The sequence below is a fragment of the Pseudochaenichthys georgianus genome, chromosome 10, assembly GCF_902827115.2.
Source record: "Pseudochaenichthys georgianus chromosome 10, fPseGeo1.2, whole genome shotgun sequence".
NCBI classification, from domain to species: Eukaryota; Metazoa; Chordata; class Actinopteri; order Perciformes; family Channichthyidae; genus Pseudochaenichthys; species Pseudochaenichthys georgianus.
The window spans coordinates 17654170-17676971 of NC_047512.1; the positions used below are offsets into that span (position 1 = coordinate 17654170).

Genomic DNA, 22802 nt, shown 5'->3' on the forward strand with positions numbered 1-22802 from the left:
AATACATGGGCACATGTATTACACAATATGGCACAATATGTAACAAAGGAAGCTGCTTGAGACTGAGCTGACGTCTTAACAACTGAAGTTTTTTTTTAATGTTGATCAAGGACAATGGAGGATTGTGTGTCCATGCTGTACCCACCATCAATCCTGCTAATCTCTACTTTTTCTGGATATTTATCTGACTCTCAGATGGGCAGATTACTCTTTGCTTTGACCCAAGAGAAGAGGCTGCCACCTGAAGGAAAGTCACAGCTGTATCCTGATTCAGAACCACAAGTCAACTTCTTTCAGTTGTTCTGGGAGTGCGTTGTTTAAATGGCTGTGATCCTGATAGGGCATGATATAAGCAGCTTGTAATGTTCTCCACTGGTATCACTCAATCACACCTTGCTGGGAACACGTTGAATGAAGGAAGGAGAAGCCTCACAGAACAACAACATTTTTTATTTCACTCAACAGCACACACACTCAAATACTTTCTCCAGACACAGACATTCAAAAACACCTTGTAGCATAAAGTCGCTTTTGTTCCAGCACAAAAACACATGATATACTGAGAAGCTTTGAGGACAAAGAGAGAGAGAGAGAGAGAGAGGGGGGGGGGGGGGGGGCAAAGACAACAGTGGCTTAGTGCAATTATCTGGAGCGTGATGATCAGCCATGCTACGCTGAGTACAACTACAGCCACAAAGGCGTGATGAAAACATAAAATAAGTTCATGCACTGAGAAGCCACTATATAAGCTTACATGTGTCATCATATGAGGTTACTTGTGGCAGTCGTTGAGTATTAATAAGTAAACTAGCACACTTTGGGATTTCTCACACTATTCTTGGTGTCAGAATAAAAACGCAATACATTAGTTTTGAGTAGTGCATAATGCATTTGGGTCCGGGCTGCAGGTGCTCGGTACAAAACTGTAAAATACTCAGTTATCAAAGGTAAACATGTCGCCTTCAGGAAGCCGGTGTCATAGTAACGCTGCTTTAACATGTACAGCCACCGTAAAGTGAAAAAAAAATCGCCCATCTCTACATTGATGAAGAATGGCAGCAAGTGAAGCTGGAAAACAAGTTGGACCAGTTGTGTGTGCGTCCTTTGTGTGGGGGTGTGTGTACGAGGAGTTCCTCTACAGCCTCTCGAAGCCCACGGAGCAGAGGAGGAAGAGAACGTACAGCAGAATGAGACAGAAGCCCAGCCGGCGGTCCAACTTCCAGCCGTTCAGATGGACACACAGGACCTGAGGAGGGACGACCGGAGAGACAGCTTCATGTCACTGCACTAAGTATATATTAAAATAACAATTTAATTCCCAGAACATAAAAAAACTAAGACAAGAGCGCTCGGGCAGGAAAGTTTACAAAATCAAGATCATAATGTTATGTTTATGGCAAACATGTTAGAAAGTTCATCCTAAACTCCTATAATAAGTCTAAAATAAACAGTGCAGGCAAACCCTTAAGGACATGGATGTCCCCATTATGTGTCTTCAGTATATTTCTATATATTCTTGTAGCAAAGTGAGACTATATATTGTAGAGTACACAATGTATTCAATATTTCGCTATAATGTGTATTATTTAGATACTCTAGGGATATATGTATTTTCTATTGTGAATTTGTATATACTTCTTGCTAATTGTAATTTTTAATTTACATTTGTATTCTTGCTATTTATACTTGCAGCTAATATTAATTGGGAAATTTGTATTTGTTTTTTATTGTATCTTTTAAACATGTTTTACTCCTGTAATGCTTGATACTGCTGCTGGAACTAAACTAAACTAAATAAAGTATCTATCTATTTATTAACAACATGAAACCACAATTGAAAGTAATTTTTTAACTGACTAAAATGGCATCAAATCCAGTGTTGTTTCTCGTTATGCTGATTAAGATAAGATGAGATAACATCTTTAATTTGTCATTGTACAAGTACAACGAAATTATAATAATAGTTAATTATTGCAGATTATGAAAAAATGAACTATTTAGTATTTCGTTTACAGATAAAAATTCTGAATAATAAATTCATATTTGGCCGTAATGCTCAGGAATGAAGTTGTATGAAGGATTTGGAAGTGGAAAATAAAACTATAAAACATCATAATGGCTTTTTATTTTACGTGGACAGTTTTGTCCACTAACGACATCAGAGCAACCTTTTCAACATGAGGCACGAGGGTCAAATAAATGAATTTGAAGGTAACTCACAGTGAGCACGACTGAGGCCAGCAGCAGGATCACTGAGTACACCAGGCCTCTGCTGTTGATCGTCACCTAAAAAACAGAGATGACAAATTATTACCTTGTTTGTAAATCTCAGCAAGATAAATCCCTATATATCGGTCCATCAAGAGAGTTGAGATGTTTCTAAGATAATGGTCCAGTCAGCTGTATGAGATATGAGGTAGAGAGACTGCTGGAGTTACCACTGATCCGTAGCTGACGATGAGAGTCCTCAGCGCCCAGGGGAAGCCCAGGCCCAGCAGCACATCGAAGATGTTACTGCCAATCGAGTTGGACACGGCCATGTCGCCCATCCCTGCCATTTTTTAGATACACACAATGTAAAATGATATTAAAATATCGGTAAGCACGGTTGTTATAGTAAACCAAAACAAAAATAAGCTGTAAAGGTTATTGTAGTAAACTGTAATAAAAACAATACCACTGCCAAAAAAGGAGCAGCATTTATTTTTGACTCTTTTTGTGTCATTGATCAGAAATTGTACGGGCTTTATATTCCAGGAGATGGCGCTGAACTGCAAGTTCTTCACTATTAATCCCTTGTTTTTTTACAAATAGGTAAGAAGGACATTATTTAAATATTGTGTTAGATAAACTGTTCACATCTCAATATAAAACATAATAACTTAAGAAGTAATGATGCAGTGAGATATAGAGTCTTTTCACGCGGCAAAATCTTTTAAGCTACTGTTGCATTTGTAAAAGATGGATCATTTTTTTTCAATAAATAAATCTTACTTGATTTTAGAAAACAGATTTACATTGGAAAATCACCAACTAACCTAACCTCAGAAAACAGAATTATTTCTGGCATCTTTTGTAACACAACATTTCCATATTATGGTAAAATGTAGTTTATAGGTTTTTCCAGTTTATTACACGATATAATTTATCTAAATATATCTTCTTTTTTCAAGAAATCGTACCGAGCTAAAAACACCTTGTTTTCATTTTTTGTTTTACTTGTTTTTGGAGCAGCCTTTTCCCCAGCGCTCAGGGTGGAGGCATTCAAATGACATGACATCCAGTCCGGTGCTTCAGTTTTCAGTCTAAAATGAACATGCGAAACCATTCAATATTCAACACACACACACACACACACACACACACACACACACACACACACACACACACACACACACACACACACACACACACACACACACACACACACACACACACACACACACACACACACACACACACACACACACACACACACACACACACACACACACACACACACACACACACACACACACACACACACACACCTTGTCGGGCGACGATGAGGCTGGCCAGGCAGTCAGGAACGCTGGTGCCGGCGGCCAGGAAAGTGATGCCCATGAGGACTTCTGGGATTCCAAGTGTGTTGCTGATTATGGTCATCTACACAAAGACACAAGAGAATGAGGCAGTGCATGTGTGTGTGTGTGTGTGTGTGTGTGTGTGTGTGTGTGTGTGTGTGTGTGTGTGTGTGTGTGTGTGTGTGTGTGTGTGTGTGTGTGTGTGTGTGTGTGTTTGTGTCTGTATATGTGTGTATGTGTGTGGTTGCATTCGTTACCATCCAGACCATGAGGTAAGAGTAGAGCGCGATCCAGAGCGTGGAGGACAGGAAGCTGAGCAGGTACCAGCGCTCCCAGCGCGGCAGGCTGCAGTCGGGGATGGTGAAGTAGAGCAGGACGCTGAGGGGCCAGGAGAGGAGCCACCTCAGCCGCAGACACACGCCCTCTGAGGAGATGATGGAAACACACACAAGTTTCTCACAGGGATCATTACAGATTTATCTAAAATCCTAAATTATTGATGCGGCACGGCCTGTGAATCTGAGTATCATCACTTCTTAATTAGCTCCATTAGCAATGAGTCCATCTAAAGACACTGAAAAACAGGGAGGAGAGAGCTTGTGTTTTACAGTAGCCTCAATGATGTTAGTCTAAGCTATCGGTGACAAACCCTACTTGTTGCTAGAGTTGTTACAACTGGGGAGAGATTATTAGATATTTGAACACATACAAAGGTTTGCCATTGACTTGATTGAAATTTGCAAAAAATGTACTTTATTTGCTAATTGGACTGGCAAATGTTGAAAATAAGTTCAAGGAGTCCAACAAATATAACAGTGGAGTCATTAATAACATTAATTCAACATCTGTCATTGAGTTAATTTGCACAATTTTTCATTTCATTTCATTTCAAACCTTTATTTAACCAGATTGGTCCCATTGAGATCATAGATCTCTTTTTCAAAGGAGACCTGCAGCTTATAGGTTCCACATGAAACATAAAACAATAAAGGACATCATACAATCTTCATGTTTTTTCATAAAAGGGAGTTTCTACAAGTCAGTCTCACTTCATTCATACTAAATAAGGTAGGTAGACAGGTAGACTTCAGTACAGCAACTTTGACTTCAACTGAAATGAAGCATAAACATATTATTATAACAGATTTATTTGTACTATAACCCATACAGTCTTTTCTTTCTCAAGAGGATATCAATGACATCTCTGCTCTCTCCACACTCACTTGGCACAACGAAGGGTTTTAGAGGAGCGTCCTCCTCCTGCTCTCCTTCCTCCTGATCCTCCTCCTCCTCCTCCTCTTCGGGCTGCGCTCCTCCACCTGTCTCCCCCTCCGTCTCTTTACCTCTCTCCCCTTCCAGCGGCTGCCTGTCCCCCTCAGACGCCGCCCCGTTCTCTCTCCCCCACGCCCCGTTAGCACCCAGACCTTCCTCCCCTGACGCCCCCCCCTCCACTGAGCCCCCCCGGGCCTGAATCAGCCTCTGCCTCTGTGGGGGGGAGGTAGAAAAGTCAGAGTAAAGACAGAAGGAAATAAATGGAGAGGACGTGAGAAACAAGCTTCATGTGACTGTGGCTAACATCATGATGAGATCAGGCACGTCCTCACATTCACCAGAGGGGGTTTGGAAAGCATTGATCGGGGGGGGGGGGGGGGCATGCTACAGCACAGGGGGGCAGCAGAGGAAGTCACACTTTAATTTGTTACTGGAAATGGCAAGCACACATGCAGGAGCCCCGAGAGACACGAAGCCAATTTAAAGATTGAGTTCTCGTCTGCTGTTGTGTCTGGGATAATATCAGGCATTAGGTCTGTGGCAGCAAACAGGAAGTTGTTTGATACGAACATCTACCTTACCAGCTTTCTGTCTACCAGGACAAAAACTGTGCTTTGAGAAGTGACATGGTATTAATAACAATCCTAACAATCCTTATTTAAAACGATAAACTGTTAAAACGATAAACTGGTACTGGATGTGTATTTTGCTAAATGTGTAATGTCGAGTTTTATCTTAAATATTTGTATGCATGCTTCTTGAATGATACTAAGCTATCTGAGGAGCAGATTTACGAGTAGCTGGTGCAACTCAGTTGAGCTACTTAACAGCAATTTACAAGTGATCCTTCCTTACATTTACGCTAATTTTATCAATATGAGCCTCTTTCCTGAAAAGTGCCATAATGTTTTTTTTAATGATGCACACCAACCGATCCGAATGGAACCCGGGGAACCTGCGTTAATGTGGGGGGTGCGAGGGCGTGCGGTTTACCTCGCTGATGACCATGCGTCCTGCCATGCCCAGGCGGGTGAAGGGGGGGAAATGTGGGGTGATGAGAAGGCGGAGGCTTGCCTCTGAGAAGGAGAGCTGGTGGGGGTGCAGGTTCAGCAGCTCGTCCACCATCATCACCCCGGGGTCCTGGCCGGCCGCCACACAGGAATCTGGGAGAGTGGGGGGAGAGGTACGGAGTTTAGAGGGAGACATCAGTGGAGAGGAGAGGATGATGTACCCTCATGCTGGGGTTCCCAAAATGTGCCATGCCAAGGACCCTCATATAGCATTATCGTCTGACGGGGACCCCCCTGTTGCAATTCTTTTTTTAAATGATGAGTACATTATGATGGAAAATATGACAAATTAATCATACAGCTTAATAAATGTTCTTAATATATATTTGTATTAATAATTAATAATCAGTTATTCTTCAAAACAATTTTTGTATTTATCTTTTGTTTGTCATTCATTACATTGATTGTGTCTTCTGTTATAAACATTCTTAACACAATATTAAACAGTAATATCAACAGTAAACATATTTTAAAGCATTTTTAAAGTGATTTCTGTCTTTATAATATTATATAATTTTGAACAGTAATATGAACAATTAACATATATTTGTAGCATTTTTGAAAGCTATTTATATATAATATTCAACAGTAATATTAACAATAAACGTATTTATATTCATATATATAAACGACAATATTTGCTACATCCGTGCTCTCATCCAGCTGCAGAGCGAAATATTCACTAGCTCTCACTTGCTCCAAAAGCTGAGCAGATCCTCAGTTTCACTCTCAGTAGCGGCAGCTCGATTCTGATTGGCTTGAAGGGCGGTCGTGTGATTTAAAATATTAATAAATAAAAAATATTAAAAGATTGGCATCAAAGGACACATAGATTGATAGATATGCAGTTATTAATAACATCTAAAATAATAAAATAAAAAAATAAATGTAACTTTAAAAAAAGAAAAAAAATTCCCCTTTCCCTCAAACTTTGACCCCCCTGGCGCCCCCCCGGGGGTTCGGGGCCCCCACTTTGAAAAACACTGCCCTAATGCATCGATAGGCACAGGCTTTTCATGTTTCGGCCATTTTGGAAAGCGTGTGAGGTTTTTATTTTATTTTGGAAGTTCAACCTCAGCTCCTATACTAAATCTATTTAAACGTTTTAGCCAACATACAGAAACTAAGACCCTTGATGACATTAATGTGATGGAAAACAATTAAAACCACATTTTTGACCCCAAGTCTATTGCAGCATAAATCAAGCATTCTGTTAAATCAGACTTCACTGCGACCCTGGCTTCAGAAGTTTACATTTTCTCTACTTTTTTCCTTGAGATTGAGAAATGTTTCTTATATTTGCACAATGAGTGGAACTATTGTGGCAATGCAAACACTTGCTATTTTCCTGGTCTCCTACACAAAACAATATAAATGAATCAAAATCAATGATGATGCTAATCATTGTCACATCTTAAACAGTGTCAAAACTCCCTAGCATTTATTATACAGAAAATAATGACCTTTTTGTTTCTATAAATGCAGTAGGTTGGGGTTAACCCTCCTGTTGTCTTCGGGTCAAATCTGATCGATTTACTACTTTCATCAATCATAACTTTTTTGTTTTACTTTCGATTGCATTAAGGCTTTATGAAATCCTTCACAGACATTTGAACATATGCAATTGCTGATCACCACTTTCGTTGAATTTGGGATGATTTAGTCAACTTTGTAACACCCATGGTGTTCCCGGTCAAAAATGAAGAAAAGGAATTAGTAACCATCCGGATCAGATAAAACACACACACAAACACCCCCCCCCCCCCACACACACATACATACATACACACACACACACACACACACACACACACACACACACACACACACACACACACACACACACACACACACACACACACACACACACACACACACACACACACACACACACACACACACACACACACACACACACACACACACACATACATACTCTAGATGTATGTGCCCAATCCCCCCATGTGAATTACACCTGGCACACGCAATACATGTTCAGTGTCTATTCTTTGTATATTTACTGCAGTTTTTCATGTGTACCAGTAGTCTGATACGATAATTACAGTTTGAAAGGGTGTTAAATGAAATTTGGTGATGATTAATGTTTTTTGTGTTAATGTGATAGCAGTTAAAACAGGACCGGTCAAATTTGACCGCGAACACCAAAGTAAGGGGGGGGGGGGCAATAGGAGGGTTAAAATCCAGAAAATATGAATGGATATGTGGTAGTCATGAACACTAGGACTTAAGTTCATTAAAAGACAGTAGTCTTGGAAGTGGAACATTTTCTTAATAAATGCTTTTATAGCAGTGCAGATGCATCCTCTAATGACAAGTGCCACTCTTTGAAAGGGATTAATGAGACAGATGGTAAATGAAAGACAACAAGACAAAGAGAGACAAATCTTGTCGAAGTGGTCCAGTTCTATTTCAGCGTGATGGAAATCCAGAGGGGAACAGAAATGGGTTTGACGTGCAGCCTGAAGTGTGTCAGTACAGTAGGTCTGGTGAACGCCGCTCAGAGAGAGATGGAGACATTCTGATGGGATGGATGTTCACGTGCACACGTACAAACACAAGCTCCTTCACCTGGCTTCAGCGGCACCATGTCGTTGTCGCAGTCTCCGAGGTTACCGACAGCCGCCCCCCGCCGAAGGCTGCTGAGACACGGCTGACCCCCCCGGCTGCAGCGTCTTTCCACCCAGCTGCACAGACAACTGTTGAACCTATACACACACACACACACACACACACACACACACACACACACACACACACACACACACACACACACACACACACACACACACACACACACACACACACACACACACACACACACACACACACACACACACACACACACACACACACACACACACACACACACACACACACACACACACACACACACACAGAGGTTGTGTCTTTAGTGGAAAAGAACATGTATAATACCAGCAGGATGGAAATGTGAGAGGTGGACTCACTTCATGATGATTATGTAGACTCCATACATGGACATCAGGATGATGGTCTCCCACCTGAAACATGCCAACAAGTAGATCAAAAAATACAAAATGCATGACAGTGACAGTCAGCTATCCTGCACACTTATATAATATCACACAACTGAGGCTGCTGACTTGTAAAAAAACTAAAATCACATTCTCACCACATGACTTTTTCATCGTAGATCACCTGCAAGAAATAAATACCTTAATTACACCTTTACATGTCTTAGAAAAGGAACATTGCATTGATAAGCTAATATTATCCAATATTACAAATAATAACAGTATAAGCTTATCAGCTGGAAAATGAATGAATATTGGCCTAAAATAATCAATAATGCATTAATCATGTAGGAAGTTAGTGTCTCTCTACAGTTAATAACAATATGACGTAGTTTTTGGTCTTGTGACTGCAGGAGGTTAAAGTAAACTTCCCTAGTTTACAAACGTGAACCTTTTGTTTTTAACCAACACACTCTCATACGATCCTACACACTCTCCATTAAAAAGAAATAAAGGTTATCTCTGGAGTATTTCTCACCAGGATAAGCACCAATATGGACAGGATGTAGAAGAAAGCATCCCGAAACAAAGGCCACCAGCTCAGAGTGATTGGCTGGAAACAGAGGACACACATTTCCATTCATCAAGCAAATGGTGTAAGAAAAAAGCCTTTATTAGCTAAAACAATATGATATTTGTCATCCTTTTGGCTGTACCTGTCCAGCGAAGATGCCGCAGAGGCCGATGATGACGAGGATGTTAAAGACAGCTGAGCCCACGATAGTTCCCACACCCACGTCTCCTTTTGTAATAAACACCCCTAAACAAACAAGTAGAACAAGCTATAAATCATCAGTGAAACATTTCAAATGAAATCCGACAACTGTAAGAAATTAGGATTTGTATATCCCTCCATAAATGTGTACAAAGTTAGAGATTGAACATAAATATTGCATTGCCTGTTCGTAACCACAGGGGCCGGGCAGATATATTTTATCTTGGGAATCTTGTGTGGAATATTCACTGCAATATTGCCTAAATACGCCCTTATGCATGCCACCCTAAAAATGAAATAGATTAGGGAATATGTATACGTGAATGTCCTTAAGCCACATGGACTATCAAGCAGTGTTCATTTATACACAACAATACCTCTGTTTCTGTTTAAATAAACGGTATTGTATTGGCAGATAAATCCTTAACAGTGTTGTAGTTTCTAACATTTCCAAAACATTAACATTGTTGTGCTGTAAAAGCATGAAACATGCTTCTAGAGGTGTCAAACTCAATTTCATCGCGGGCCACATTAGCATTGGTTGCACTCAAAGACCGGTTGTAACTTTAAGACGATATAAATATATAAAATAATGTATTATTTTACATTATTGCCTCTGCATTGGATTATTATCAGATAGGGTAATAACTTCATAATTATCTACGTCTGAATGCAGAAGTCTAGGGCAAATAATTGCAAGTCTCTTCAGTGCGCATGTCACAAAATGAGATGCATTGTGGGACATGTTGTTTATTGGCAATGTGCTTCTGTAAAACGGCATGTAACCGTATAATAATAATTATTATATATATTATAAGAATATTATATTCTTTGCAAGCTCTTGCGGGCCACATAAATTGAAGCCGCGGGCCGGATTTGGCCCCCGGGCCTTGAGTTTGACACCCCTGCTCTAGAGGATGAATTGTCCTTATTTGTGAATTTATTGTTATTTTAAACAAGCATAATGTGTAATAATTGTGCAGTATTCTGTGTTTGGAAAAGTTGGAGAGTCTGGTGTGAACATTTATATCCTGGACCAGAACAATTTGCCAACAAAATTAAGAAATAAATGTGTGCAATAGGCCAAAGTTATCAAACACTGATCAACAGTGCTTTTGTTGAAATGTCACCCAAAAAAAACAACCCGGTATCACGGCAAGACGTGAACAACATGTGACGATTTACCATGCTGGGAGACGTGAAGATGTCACGATTTAGTCCCTTCAAACGTGACAGTTACACGGTATTGTTAACCCATGTTAACCAGTGGAGAAATAACCGGAAATGCCAAGCAAATGCTACCCCGACGTAATGATTTATATTTTAATAGTCACACTCGATTACGCAGATTTTCTTGTTGCCCCAGCTGGTCGACACCTCTTTTAGCAGAAACAAAGGCTACATTAATGTATTAAATCGCTGTTAATCCATGCGTGTGGATGTGGAATTAACGGACGTGACGTTGTGCGAACTACGGCAGATATGTAATATTGAATGCAGCCGAACCGTGTGTCATTACCCGATCCGCCCCCCTGCCCGATCGGTACTGCGCATGTGCGAGATGGTCCGCCATATTGGACAACTCCGTACGGCAACCCAAGATGGACACTTGACACAGTGGCTTTTAGCAAAGCTCAAAAAGAAAACTCGAGAGAGATGAGTTATTGTTATTACAACGTGACTTCACTATTATTTAACAACTCTTTTTATGGGGTTCTTTTATTTGGGGTTAAGTACATTGTCAGAATAAGTGAGAAATGTATTTAACTTCTGTTAGACAGCCATATGCCATACATTTTTTCATACATTCACAGTAAATATGTATTCAGTATGATAGCTGTCTAACAGAAGTTAAATTCATTTCTCACTTATTCTGACAATGTACTTAACCCCAAATAAAATAACCCAATAAAAAGAGTTGTTAAATAATAGTGAAGTCACGTTGTAATAACAATAACTCATCTCTCTCGAGTTTTTTGAACTTTGCTAAAAGCCACAGTGTCAAGTGTCCATCTTGGGTTGCCGTCCGGACTTGTCCAACATGGCGGACCATCTCGCACATGCGCAGTACCGATCGGGCAGGGGGACGGATCGGGTAGTGACACCGTGTATTACAATGCCGTTATACGATGACTTTCAAAGAGAAAAGCAAGCACACTCGGAATAAAGTATTATTTTATTTTTAATAAGAGATTTCACATCACATAAACACCAAATCCCAGCATGCATTGCGGCTAAACCATCCAATCATCGAGCTGAGGATCTTGCCTACATCTGTTTCCGGTTTCGTTTATGACGGATGTATTTTGTTATACACACATTCCTTCACATTTACATTTTAATTTGCATTAAAGTATTTCGTGAGGCCTTCTAACATGTTTTTAAATATAACTACGCTTGTAGTTGAAGAGTTTGTAAATTAACATGAACCGAAGCTGTTGCCTGGCAACGCAATCGCACAACGTCACGTCCATTACTTCCACATCCACACGCATGGATTAACATTGATTTAATACATTAATGTAGCCTTTGTTTCTGCTAAAAGAGGTGTCGACCAGCTGGGGCAACAAGAAAATCGGCGTAATCGAGTGTGACTATTACAAAATAAATCATTATTATATTAATATTGACAATAACAACCGACCGTCGGGGTAGCATTTGCTTGGCATTTCCAGTTATTTCTCCACTGGTTAACATGTCTTAACCAGTAATGTGTAACTGTCAGGTTTGAAGGGACGAAATCGTGACATCTTCACGTCTCCCAGCATGGTAAATCGTCACATGTTCACGTCTTGCCGTGATACCGGGTTGAAAAAAACACAATCTTATCGATGCCAATGTCTTTTCTTAACATTTCTGTGTTTTTTTCAAACTAAATTTGGATTGTTACACCTAGGCCTAAGTCTGCATTTACTGAAAACATAATGATTGTGACGAAAAACCCTTGAAAACATCAGGATAATTTAAGTGATTTGCAGGTGAGCTGCATCAAGCAATTGAGACGGCTCTTTGTTCAAGACTCCTCTCAGTCCTGATCAGGTGGAGATGCATGATTGTGGGTAATTGTAGCTCTGATGGAGCAATCACTGGGATAACCCATTAGAGAGATTAATTGATTAACGATTGTCATACTGACCAATCAGAGAGGTGAAGAGCTCGGGGGCGGAGCTTCCAGCTGCCATGAAAGTTGCCCCGGCAACATCCTGGCTGAGCTGAAGGTTCTGGAGTTTAAACAAAGGTAGTAAGAAAAATAACAGTTTAAATGTTAGGAGTTAAAAATAACAAAGACATTATTAACTATCTAATAGATTTTTGTTTTCTAGCTCAAAACCTTAATTATTACAATTTATTATTTAGTGATAAAATATGTCGTAAGTTCATACCTCTGATATTTTTTCCAGTGATGGCACAAAGTAAACATCACACACGATGGCCAGCGCATAAAACATGTACATAGCCTGAGAAACAAAGGAAACACTGTCAAAGACTAATGTAAACAAATGTATGTTGTATGTTACAGTCATTGACTATCCCAGAGTAAGCTATATAATTACATTTCAACAGCCATCCCGGGCAGATAAATCCCAAAAAGTAAATGTTAAAACTCAGACATGATAAACCTTGCCGTTTTCATTTAAAAACAGTATATTATGAGAAGTTTAGTACTTTTTTTAAATAGTCACATGACTGGTTATTTCTGTCAGTGATAAAACATTCTGATCGACCTTTAGTGATTGAAATGAGGTTTTCCTAATTTAAAATGTTCTCTTTCGTGCAGAGCTGATACTCACACAGAGAACATGGAGGAGCACCGCTCCCTGTCTCCTCTGCTGCAGACTGAAGATGTCTTCAGGAAAATCACTGATGGCTGGAGAACAGATGGAGAGTAACTTAATGATGCACAAAATTAGGAATATCCCTACATGCAGCATTTATAAAAGAAATCCGAAGTTGCAGCCTCTAAAGTTTGAAGATGTGTTGCTATTATGTCTCCTCAGTGGCCATCTATCACTTTTAAGATCGGTTTTTAAAATGTAACTTTTTAAATAGGTCTAACTTGGCAGGGAAACTGGGTTCAGGGGGAGTGGCTGTACCCGTAGGATAGAAAAGGGGGATGTGACGTCTGACTCAGAGGTCGCGCGACTGTGGAGAAGAACGTGTTGCCCACATTCTGTTACTGAGTTTAGGCTAGTTAGCTAGCAGGTTTATTGTTTTGGGTGCAGTCACTTTTGCCTCCACTTGCTGTTCAAATAAATGTTGAAAGAAAAAGTAAATCTGTTTACAGTTCTGTTTTATATGGGTGTAGAAAAAGAAGAAGAAGAAGAAGAAGAAGAAGAAGAAGAAGAAGAAGAAGAAAGAAGAAGAAGAAGAAGAAGAAGAAGAAGAAGAAGAAGAAGAAGAAGAAGAAGAAGAAGAAGAAGAAGAAACCCTCTTTAATGGTCACACATGCAGAGCACACAGCACACAGTGAAATGTGTTCTCTGCCCGGGGAGCAATGGGAGTGAGTGGGGAAGGGGGATGTCCGGTGCCTTGCTCAAGGGCACCACGGCAGGGCAGGAGGTGAACTGGGACCTCTCCAAGTAGAAGTCCACACTCCAAATGTAGGTCTGGTCGGGGACTTGAACCGGCGACCCTACGGCTCACAGTCCAAGCCCCTACTGACTGCCATAGATTTAGTCCCTAATTTTGCTCTCAAAGTGCACCAGATAGATGCATTTAACTTCAACATTTAAAAAAAAAAAAATTCTTCCTGGGGGAGCATGCCCCCGGACCCCCCTAGAAGAGGTAAGGTCCACCACCTGCCCACACCCCCTGTTAAATTGTCTCACCCACATTGAGGATGCTTCCTACGCCCATGTTTTATTCCATGTGTCAAGTCAGACAAATTGGGTCCAAATGTTATTGCATCAATGATCTGTTACCATTAAAATCACTAAATATATGCTGTAACTATTTGGTCTAGGCAACTCAAGGGCTCAGGTAATGTGATTACAATATGAAAAATGGTCCAAAATAACATAAAATGCATAGGGTTTTTTGTTAAGTAACATATTTTCGTCGCCAGCCGGCCGATACATGTCGCACATTACGTGGGCCTGTCTGTCAATTAATCCCCGGGCCACTTTTTCCCCCCAGTCCGCCCATGGCTGCAACTAACAATTATTTGTAATAGTTGTATTTTATTTTACGTGTGTTTGTTCTACACAATTTCAGAGCATAGTAAAAAAATATCCTTCTATTTATAAGTCCAAAGTGATATCTTTAAACATCTTTGTTTTGTCTGACCGTAATCCAAAGATATTGAGTTTTTACACGACATAAAATAGGGAAAAGCAGCAAAAGCCCACATTAAAGAGGCTGAAAAAAGCATTTTCTACCAACTTTGTATGAAAGATTACTTGAAAGATGAATACATTATCAAATTGGTTGCAGATTCTTCTTCATTCGTCTAATTAATTAGTCAACTAATATTTGCAGCTCTACCCTGAACCTCCAGTCACTTGTGTGTACATGTGTGAAAAGTGCGTGTGTGTATACAGTATATGACTTTGTTGGATGTGTGCCAGTTTGTATCCCCTAGCAACAAGGTCTGAGAACGCCTCGAGGTTAAAGTGGTGCCAGTCATGTGACGACACCAGTTCAGTTTCAGTATAATTTTGTTTTTCGGCCATTTACCTTGATCTTGTGACTTCACACTGTCCTTCATGCCACTTACACCCAGATTTCTGAACTGACATTATCTTTCAGCACTTTAAATAAAGCCAGAGATTGTAAAAGGACATCCTTCAGATGCATCTATAGTTTGCTGCGTTAGACGATGCATCAAACCCTCCTCTTACAACCTTTGAGGCAGTGATTTGCTAGACTGCACATATGCCACGACTCACTGCGCAATCATAAAAAAGAAGCTTTCATTAAGAGGCAGCCCAAAACAACAATAACTTGGAAAGCAGCCTCCCGAGTGACAATCCGATTTATTTGTGCCACAGGATTTACAAAACCTCCTCTGAAGATAAAGGAATCAAATGTGAGTGAAACAAGTGTGACTAAAGTGGAGGAGATAGTTAGAGGACGGTAACATGCATCATGTGCAGGAATTGAGACACATGGTGAGATATTATGACAACCTGTCACATTATTGTCTTTGGACACAGATTAAAGAGAATATTTGTATCACAAGGAACAAGATGGTGCTCTTGAAAATAACAATATGGCAATAAGGAAAACGTGTCTTAGAGGCTTTATAGTTCAGCTTTACTGTATTAGAGCTCAGTATTTCTCTGTGATTACAAAATCTCTGTATCTCACATTCGACTGTTTATCTCTCAGCCAAACAGAACAAGCGATGAGAGGCTACCGATCAGTAGGTCACTACGACAGGGCAGCACTTTGAAAAGCTCCAGATGCATACGCCATCCAACCCCTAATTCAGCATTCAGTTTCCTAGCAACCGGGTACTCCTCAAAGGCCTAACTGTGTTTAAACATCTAAATGTGCGGAGTTTGAAGACATGGAGGATGAGGTAGAGCGGAGACGAAGAACGATACACGGAGAAGATTTAAATCAAATACAATAACAAGAGAAGTGACAGTATAAGCTGACACTGACACACACCCACACTCACGCACGTACGCACACACGCACACACACACACACACACACACACACACACACACACACACACACACACACACACACACACACACACACACACACACACACACACACACACACACACACACACACACACACACACACACAGGTATTACTAATATCCTTACAGTGTTTACTCAACATCCTTAATAGTGACTGTTTTTATTTTTTAAGATAAGTAAATGATCGCTCTTTTGTCATAGGTTACACACCACTGAAACAAACATGATATATGTAATAATAATATGTCTCACCAGATTTAGTAATAATCTCAGTCTGATTGCTCTCTTCTTCTTGCTGGGTGAGCTCTCTCTTGGAGATGTCATGATCCACAGTGGGTGCATGAGAACCTACAAAGAGGGATAAACATATTAACACATAATAGGCTATTATACTCTAATATACCTGATTGTAAATGTACCCAACTTTATGATATTTATTTTACTCTCACTGCATTCACTACAATATAACATGTTTATAATGTGATTTGAATGATTTAAGATAATACAAGGAAAGGATGAGTTATAGTTGAGGTATATGAAATTACGACATTTTGATGTAAAAAGCACCTGTAACATGAATGAGGTTAAAGATCCAGGCGGCTGCGAGCAGACCGACCCCACAGACGCAGAGCCGCGGGAGGAGCCGCGTCTGCCTCGGTCTGCGCGGAGCCTTCATCCCGCTCTCCGATCAGAACATCCCGCCTCACACAGCCTCCGGTCCCCGTCCTGCACACACACTGGATCAAACTGGCCTGTTGATATTTGTTTCTCCCGATTTATCCTTTTTCAGCTATCACTGTGCGGGTTTGATGGGTATGGCCTGTGTTCCGCATCACGAGTCAGCAGCAGCGCAGCATCTGCACCCCCCCCCCCCAGCTCCGATGAGCAAACACACAAAGAGTCAGGAGCCAGAGCAGATATCACAACATCCCTGGGTTCAGACCGTCCTCCCGTACCTCCTGCTGCCCTACATCTGAGCCCGTTTATGCTCCGTGCGGGAGGGGGGGAGTGCTCTCCTCAGACCACCAGGGAGCGCCTTCTGCTGGGAGGGGCGACTCTCTCTTACTGGAGCATGCGATTCAATAATGTGAATGGTGCTTTGCAATATTTATAATGCTGTAGTGGAACTGGGAGAATGACCTGGTAATAGTAAACGTGATAGGAGAATCTGTTAGTGTTTCAAATGAGGAATGGTTGTAACATGTTTGGGTCCCTGAATGTTTGTTACATCTTTAAAAATGACTCACTAATTACACCTTTTTTTTTACTAACAGAAAAGGCATGTTTCCAAGATATCCGGATATGATAAGATACTACAGGGATCATTTGTAAGAATAAGTAAGATTACACAATAATCTCGAGGCTTCAAGCCAAATAGTTTGCAAAGAACAAAAATAACTTCACCAGAATTTATAAAACCCTTGAAGAATGACTTTTACCTACAATAATCAACTGCAGAGGATTTAAAACTTTAAAATAATATTGTATATCTAAATATGTACACGTGTTTAGGGGCAACAAACTTCCACACCTGCAGTCATTGTTGGATGCATTGCGTAATGAAATGAGCAGTGATGAAATACCCCTCATTTTAGTGTTATATCGCTTTTATTCTAGTTGTGTAATTCTAATTTACAGTAGAATAATCCAATTATAGACTTGGTCTAAAAGATAATTTTCAAAGCTGAAAATCTGAGTAGTTGCCGTGCAATGAGAGCTATGAAATATCACATGAAAGGTCAGAAGTGAAGTTTGTCAGATATGAAATTGATCTTATGATTTAAATGTCATCCTTGTAAATCAAAGTGTTTCTGTTACACGCGGGCTCCTGAGTGATGGGCCTATTGTCACACTGAAGCTAGTTCCTAGAAATTCAGTTTGTGGAGGAAAGTTCTCACAAAGTAACTAAGAGCTCCTCTCTTCCTTTTGTTCGAGTGTTTATTCAATGCTCACATGGCCATATGTATATGTGATATATATGCAAAAATACTTCATAAATTCAGCAGCCTGAGTTAGAAACCAAACCTTCAAATAATCGATAAATTAAATAGTCTTCATTGGTTAATATTTTGTCTGATGTGAAGAAGTGGTTTCTCAAAAAACATCGGTTAAAGCAACATCTTTTTTCAATGTCAATTTAATATTTAATCTTCTTCAAAACCAAGTAGATTAACAGAAAGCAAGAAACTACAATTGTTCATTTAAGTTTTTAAATAGGTGATGTTGATAGTTATCTGTTACAATTCACACATTTCCAAGCCCTGTTAAATTAGACTGTTACTGTTATCATTTCTAGAATTTAACCTAAGAACACAAAGAAAAACTTTAAAATGCCGGTGGTTTACAGAAATTACATTTTTAAAATAATCCCCTCAGCTTCCATAAAGCACAAACAAGAAACAACAGATTAGGTGTTTATAAGAGGAGTGTTGAGATCAAATTGGAGGCAAGGCCCCATAATGCACACTGTAGTACGGCTGGAGCATCAGGCGAGTGCCGCTCCACAGGGTGTTGATGGAGAAAAAGTTCCCTCTAAAGCTTCCTGAAGCCAAAAAACCCAGAACAATGAGGAAGAAGATGAAGAGCAGAAATAATCCAGCTATCTGGACGGCTGTCTCCAAGGTCCCCGCCCACCTTAGACAAGGAGAAACCAGAGGGACGAGGATTCATGAGCAAAGAGCGAGAAACATGATGCAGAGCTGCTCTATGATGAAGAACTGGTTTACCTTTTGGTCTGATGCTCTTCTGGGAGACTCAGAGGTTTCAGCGGCTCCTCAGCCTCACATTCCTCCTGCACACACGCACACGCACACACACACACACACACACACACACACACACACACACACACACACACACACACACACACACACACACACACACACACACACACACACACACACACACACACACACACACACACACACACACACACACACACACACACAACCAGAGTCATCATTTCCCCCATTTCTACATAGTTCCACATCTGGGTTTTGTACTGGCACACTCCAGTGGTCACTAGGTATATGCAATAAATAACCACTCAGGTGCCTGTTTATATCTATCTATTGTAGATAGAGCTGCAAGATGAGTTCATTGGCAGAACAACTATCAACAACTATTCCGTTAATCCATCCATTTTTAACGTCATTTATCAAACAGAAATGGCAGAAAATTCAGTTTTCAGCCTCTCAAATATGGACATATCCTGCTTATCTAAGTTTAATATCACACACTTTTAATTTTGGACTGACAAATCAAGACACTGACATGTTTCACTACTTTCTGCCATTTTATAGAACTAATAATCTGGATAATAATTGGCAAAATGAATCGATAAGTAAAATAAATGTAAGTTACAGCCGTTATCGTAGGACTGTATTGTAAATTAAAAACAGCAACTGAGTGATTTTACACTGTCTCAGCAGGTCATACATGTCTGAGGTCTGCAGAGTCTGCCATGCTGGGCTTCACTTCAGGAGAGAAGGCCAGCAGCTGCAGCTCCTCTGCGAAGGACAGAGAGAGTGTTTCCTCCTTTTTCTCCATCAGGTCCTTCACAATGGTGCTGGAAACAAACGGCAGACACAGAAGAGTGTGAGCGCAGAAAGATGACTCAGTGTCATGATATTCATTCAGAGGATGTTTCTGTCAGGGTTACAGTGAGGCTGTGTCCCGTCTGTCCTCCAGCTGCTCTCCCAGCTCCTGGTTCTTCTGCCTGAGACACTGCAGCAGAGAAAAGTGATCAAACAGCAGCTCATCACAGGAAGACTTTACAGCAATATGTGAGAACATGTACCTCTATGATGTTGAAGTACTCTTCTTTCAGTTCCTCTGAGTACTTTAACTGCAAGTTTTTCTATCACAAACACAAATGAGAAATCATTTGATTTCAACCAAATAACAAAACAAGAAAAACATTTCATGATAAGCCTGATGAACCCAAACAAGATAGAAAAAGATAAATATGTTCTGCCTTGTACTGATGCCTCGGCTCCTACCTTAAGAATATCATCATCCCTATTCTGCAGCCCTAGCTCAGCCTCCTCCAATGTATGCTAAAGAAACAAACAACATAACAAATCAGGAGCTGTTTAACAACGTCACATGACTTAAAAGGGAAAGCTTACTCCCAAAAGGTCAATATAGGTGGAGTATTCCTTTTAGATAAATGGAAAGAGAAAGATAATGAAGCATCTCCAAGTTGAATCCATGGTGTTACCTTCATGGTTAGGAGTGAAACCCTGCAATTCTCCAAGCTGATCTTGTCCTGCTCTCTCTCTTGCTGGACGGCCTTGAGCTGAAACAGTCAGACTGACTTGTGGCACTTTTAAACTATATGATGACAGATTCAAGTTCTATGTCAAAAGTAACAGCCATCATACCTCTTCAGTTAGCTTCTTGTTCTGTTCCTTCATAATGGCTGACTCCTTCTCCTGCAGAAAAAAACAGGTGGTTAAAAACATCTCTCCAACCTGGATGAGTAAAGACACAATTTAACATTGCAAAATATGAGGAAGTAAAGAAGGTGAGCCCCCTAAACCTAATACTTCTAAAGAAATTTAAAAAATCATTGAAATCTTTGTTCGTTCTTGTTAAAGTTCTATCAGCTGTTAGCTCTGCCTGTGATGCAACATTGGAATAGAGCTGAGCAACTTATCAATATAATGTAAGACAATATATCTGTAAGAAATTAGCTTTGCCTCATTAGCTCAAGTCTAAATATACACCGGTAAAACACATTGCAACACAACAACACGTCTGGTTACAAACCAATTTCTGAATCTTGTTTTCACTCCATCTCTGAGCGTAGAGTTCATCATCCAGGAGGGACCTGCAAGGCTCTGCTTCCACCAGCTGGACTTCACTGTTGCTCTTCTCCAGGCTGCAGACATGCAAACAAACAATCTACAAAGTGTTCCATTGGTACTAAGTACTGAGAAAAAAAGAAAACCGTGCTGGAACATCAGCAACATGTCTGTGTCAGGGGCCACAAGTTAAACGGCTGATTTAAGTGTTAGGTTTGACAGTCAGATAGTTGAGTATAGACAATAAAGTGTGATTAGTTACTCTTTCACTCGTTTCCTGAGGAGGATGTTCTCTGGACGCAGCATTGCTATATCATCCTCTGCTACATCCAGCCAGTCGTTTAGTTTAGCATTGCGGTCCCTCTGCTGGTTTAGACTGTGCTCTAGCTCTTCCATTTTCTCACGCATCTCCTTCAGTTTCCTACACACACACGCACACACACACACACACACACACACACACACACACACACACACACACACACACACACACACACACACACACACACACACACACACACACACACACACACACACACACACACACACACACACACACACACACACCAGAGAACAAGCTCCATGTATTGCTGCTTAGTAACTCAATCATGTTGGTGTGTGTGGGTTTATTCAGCACTCACATATTTTCATCTTTGGCATCCATCTTCATGGCTTACTCCTCTCCGATGCTTGTGGCAACACAGGTATATAGCTCATTAATGGCATACTAAATAGTCTCTGGGTTATATCCAGTTAACTCATCTAACTATACATTCATTCTTAAAATGTGCATAAAGTAGAACTAACTGCAATAAAAAGAGCAGAAATAGCTTTTATCCATCCTTCCAAGACTGATTTCAATTGGCATTTAAAACAATGAGATGGGATTGCAATGAATGCATCTCGGCTTGTTAGTGATGGAACCGGATGGAACAAGGCCCTTTGCGTCTGTAACATTAACCGCCCTTTTCTGCTAAATTATATTTGAAAGTTAACAAACATGATATAAATTAGCTCCTGGAGGACCAGCTGCAGCGTTAAAGTGATGAATACAGTAATTGCTCAATTATTACAATTCAATTATGTATAAGTCTGAAATTAGTCATTCTGCAAAATTAGGTTTAACTTTTAAGTAATAATGCTAACGCAGGACTTATTAGCTAGCTTGTAGAACATGCCTAACTGTGTTATTGCTACCAAGCAACATACTTCCTTATGCCACTGTTAAAAGCTGGCTACATTTTCACATGTGTTAAAGTAAAATACATATAAAATATGACTAGGATAATTACGTGGAGTATTTTACAGGACCTGTTGAACCCATTCATTTATATTTTCAAAGCAGATTTAGCTAGCTAACATTAGCCAACGTTTCTGAGCTAGCTAGCGTTCCAGGCTAGGATACCAAGTTTACCAAAACTTATCATACTGCTATAATACTACATTCAGCTAAAACTACTGTTGTTTTAAAATGACATCTGCTTCAGAAACGGGAAAAAATGATGCCTTACTAGCGAGTAAATCCAATACAATGGAGTTGCACCAGCGGAGTCGTTGTTCGAAGACTGCACGTTGCTGGTAACCATGCACCTGGCAGTGACTGTTGCTAAGGGGACATTTTTCAGTTGTTGTACAAAAAACAAA

At 40.2% G+C, this 22802-nt stretch overlaps 2 protein-coding genes across 4 annotated transcripts; both read right to left on the minus strand.

The window, feature by feature from the left end:
• Nucleotides 1–434: 434 nt before the first annotated feature.
• On the minus strand, nucleotides 435–17373 carry slc24a6a (solute carrier family 24 member 6a). Of its 2 annotated transcripts, none has more exons than XM_034092564.2 (17): nucleotides 16918–17373; nucleotides 16603–16698; nucleotides 13486–13562; nucleotides 13078–13152; nucleotides 12831–12915; nucleotides 9636–9739; nucleotides 9458–9532; nucleotides 9078–9103; nucleotides 8893–8946; nucleotides 8495–8631; nucleotides 5829–5998; nucleotides 4787–5048; nucleotides 3821–3987; nucleotides 3531–3645; nucleotides 2439–2551; nucleotides 2221–2286; nucleotides 435–1246 (listed from the first exon to the last, which is right to left on the minus strand). In XM_034092564.2, exons 1-17 carry the CDS (start codon nucleotides 17024–17026, stop codon nucleotides 1136–1138), a joined length of 1842 nt encoding a protein of 613 aa, XP_033948455.1. In that variant the 5' UTR covers nucleotides 17027–17373; the 3' UTR covers nucleotides 435–1135. The 2 variants fall into 2 exon arrangements, with proteins under 2 accessions (XP_033948455.1, XP_033948456.1); XM_034092565.2 differs by having other exon boundaries at nucleotides 5910–5998; nucleotides 16918–17372.
• A 1378-nt stretch (nucleotides 17374–18751) lies between these two features.
• Nucleotides 18752–22756, minus strand: LOC117454316 (uncharacterized). 2 transcript variants are annotated; one of them, XM_034093503.1, is made up of 12 exons: nucleotides 22670–22756; nucleotides 21800–21847; nucleotides 21421–21579; nucleotides 21124–21235; nucleotides 20736–20786; nucleotides 20573–20650; nucleotides 20352–20408; nucleotides 20150–20209; nucleotides 20012–20076; nucleotides 19789–19918; nucleotides 19077–19141; nucleotides 18752–18984 (listed from the first exon to the last, which is right to left on the minus strand). In XM_034093503.1, exons 2-12 carry the CDS (start codon nucleotides 21826–21828, stop codon nucleotides 18786–18788), a joined length of 1005 nt encoding a protein of 334 aa, XP_033949394.1. In that variant the 5' UTR covers nucleotides 21829–21847; nucleotides 22670–22756; the 3' UTR covers nucleotides 18752–18785. The 2 variants fall into 2 exon arrangements, with proteins under 2 accessions (XP_033949394.1, XP_033949395.1); XM_034093504.1 differs by lacking the exon at nucleotides 18752–18984 and having other exon boundaries at nucleotides 19769–19918.
• Between the last annotated feature and the right edge of the window lie 46 nt (nucleotides 22757–22802).

Coding starts and splice junctions, on each gene's coding strand:
- slc24a6a (XM_034092564.2), bottom strand. CDS start 17,026: ATGAAGGCTCCGCGCAGACCGAGGCAGACGCGGCTCCTCCCGCGGCTC. Junction 13,563..16,602: donor TGAGATTATTACTAAATCTG/GTGAGACATATT, acceptor TCTGTTCTCCAG/CCATCAGTGATTTTCCTGAA. Junction 9,740..12,830: donor GCTCTTCACCTCTCTGATTG/GTCAGTATGACA, acceptor TTGTTTGTTTAG/GGGTGTTTATTACAAAAGGA.
- LOC117454316 (XM_034093503.1), bottom strand. CDS start 21,828: ATGAAGATGGATGCCAAAGATGAAAATAT. Junction 20,787..21,123: donor AAAACAAGATTCAGAAATTG/GTTTGTAACCAG, acceptor TTTTTTCTGCAG/GAGAAGGAGTCAGCCATTAT. Junction 18,985..19,076: donor GAAGAGCATCAGACCAAAAG/GTAAACCAGTTC, acceptor TCCTTGTCTAAG/GTGGGCGGGGACCTTGGAGA.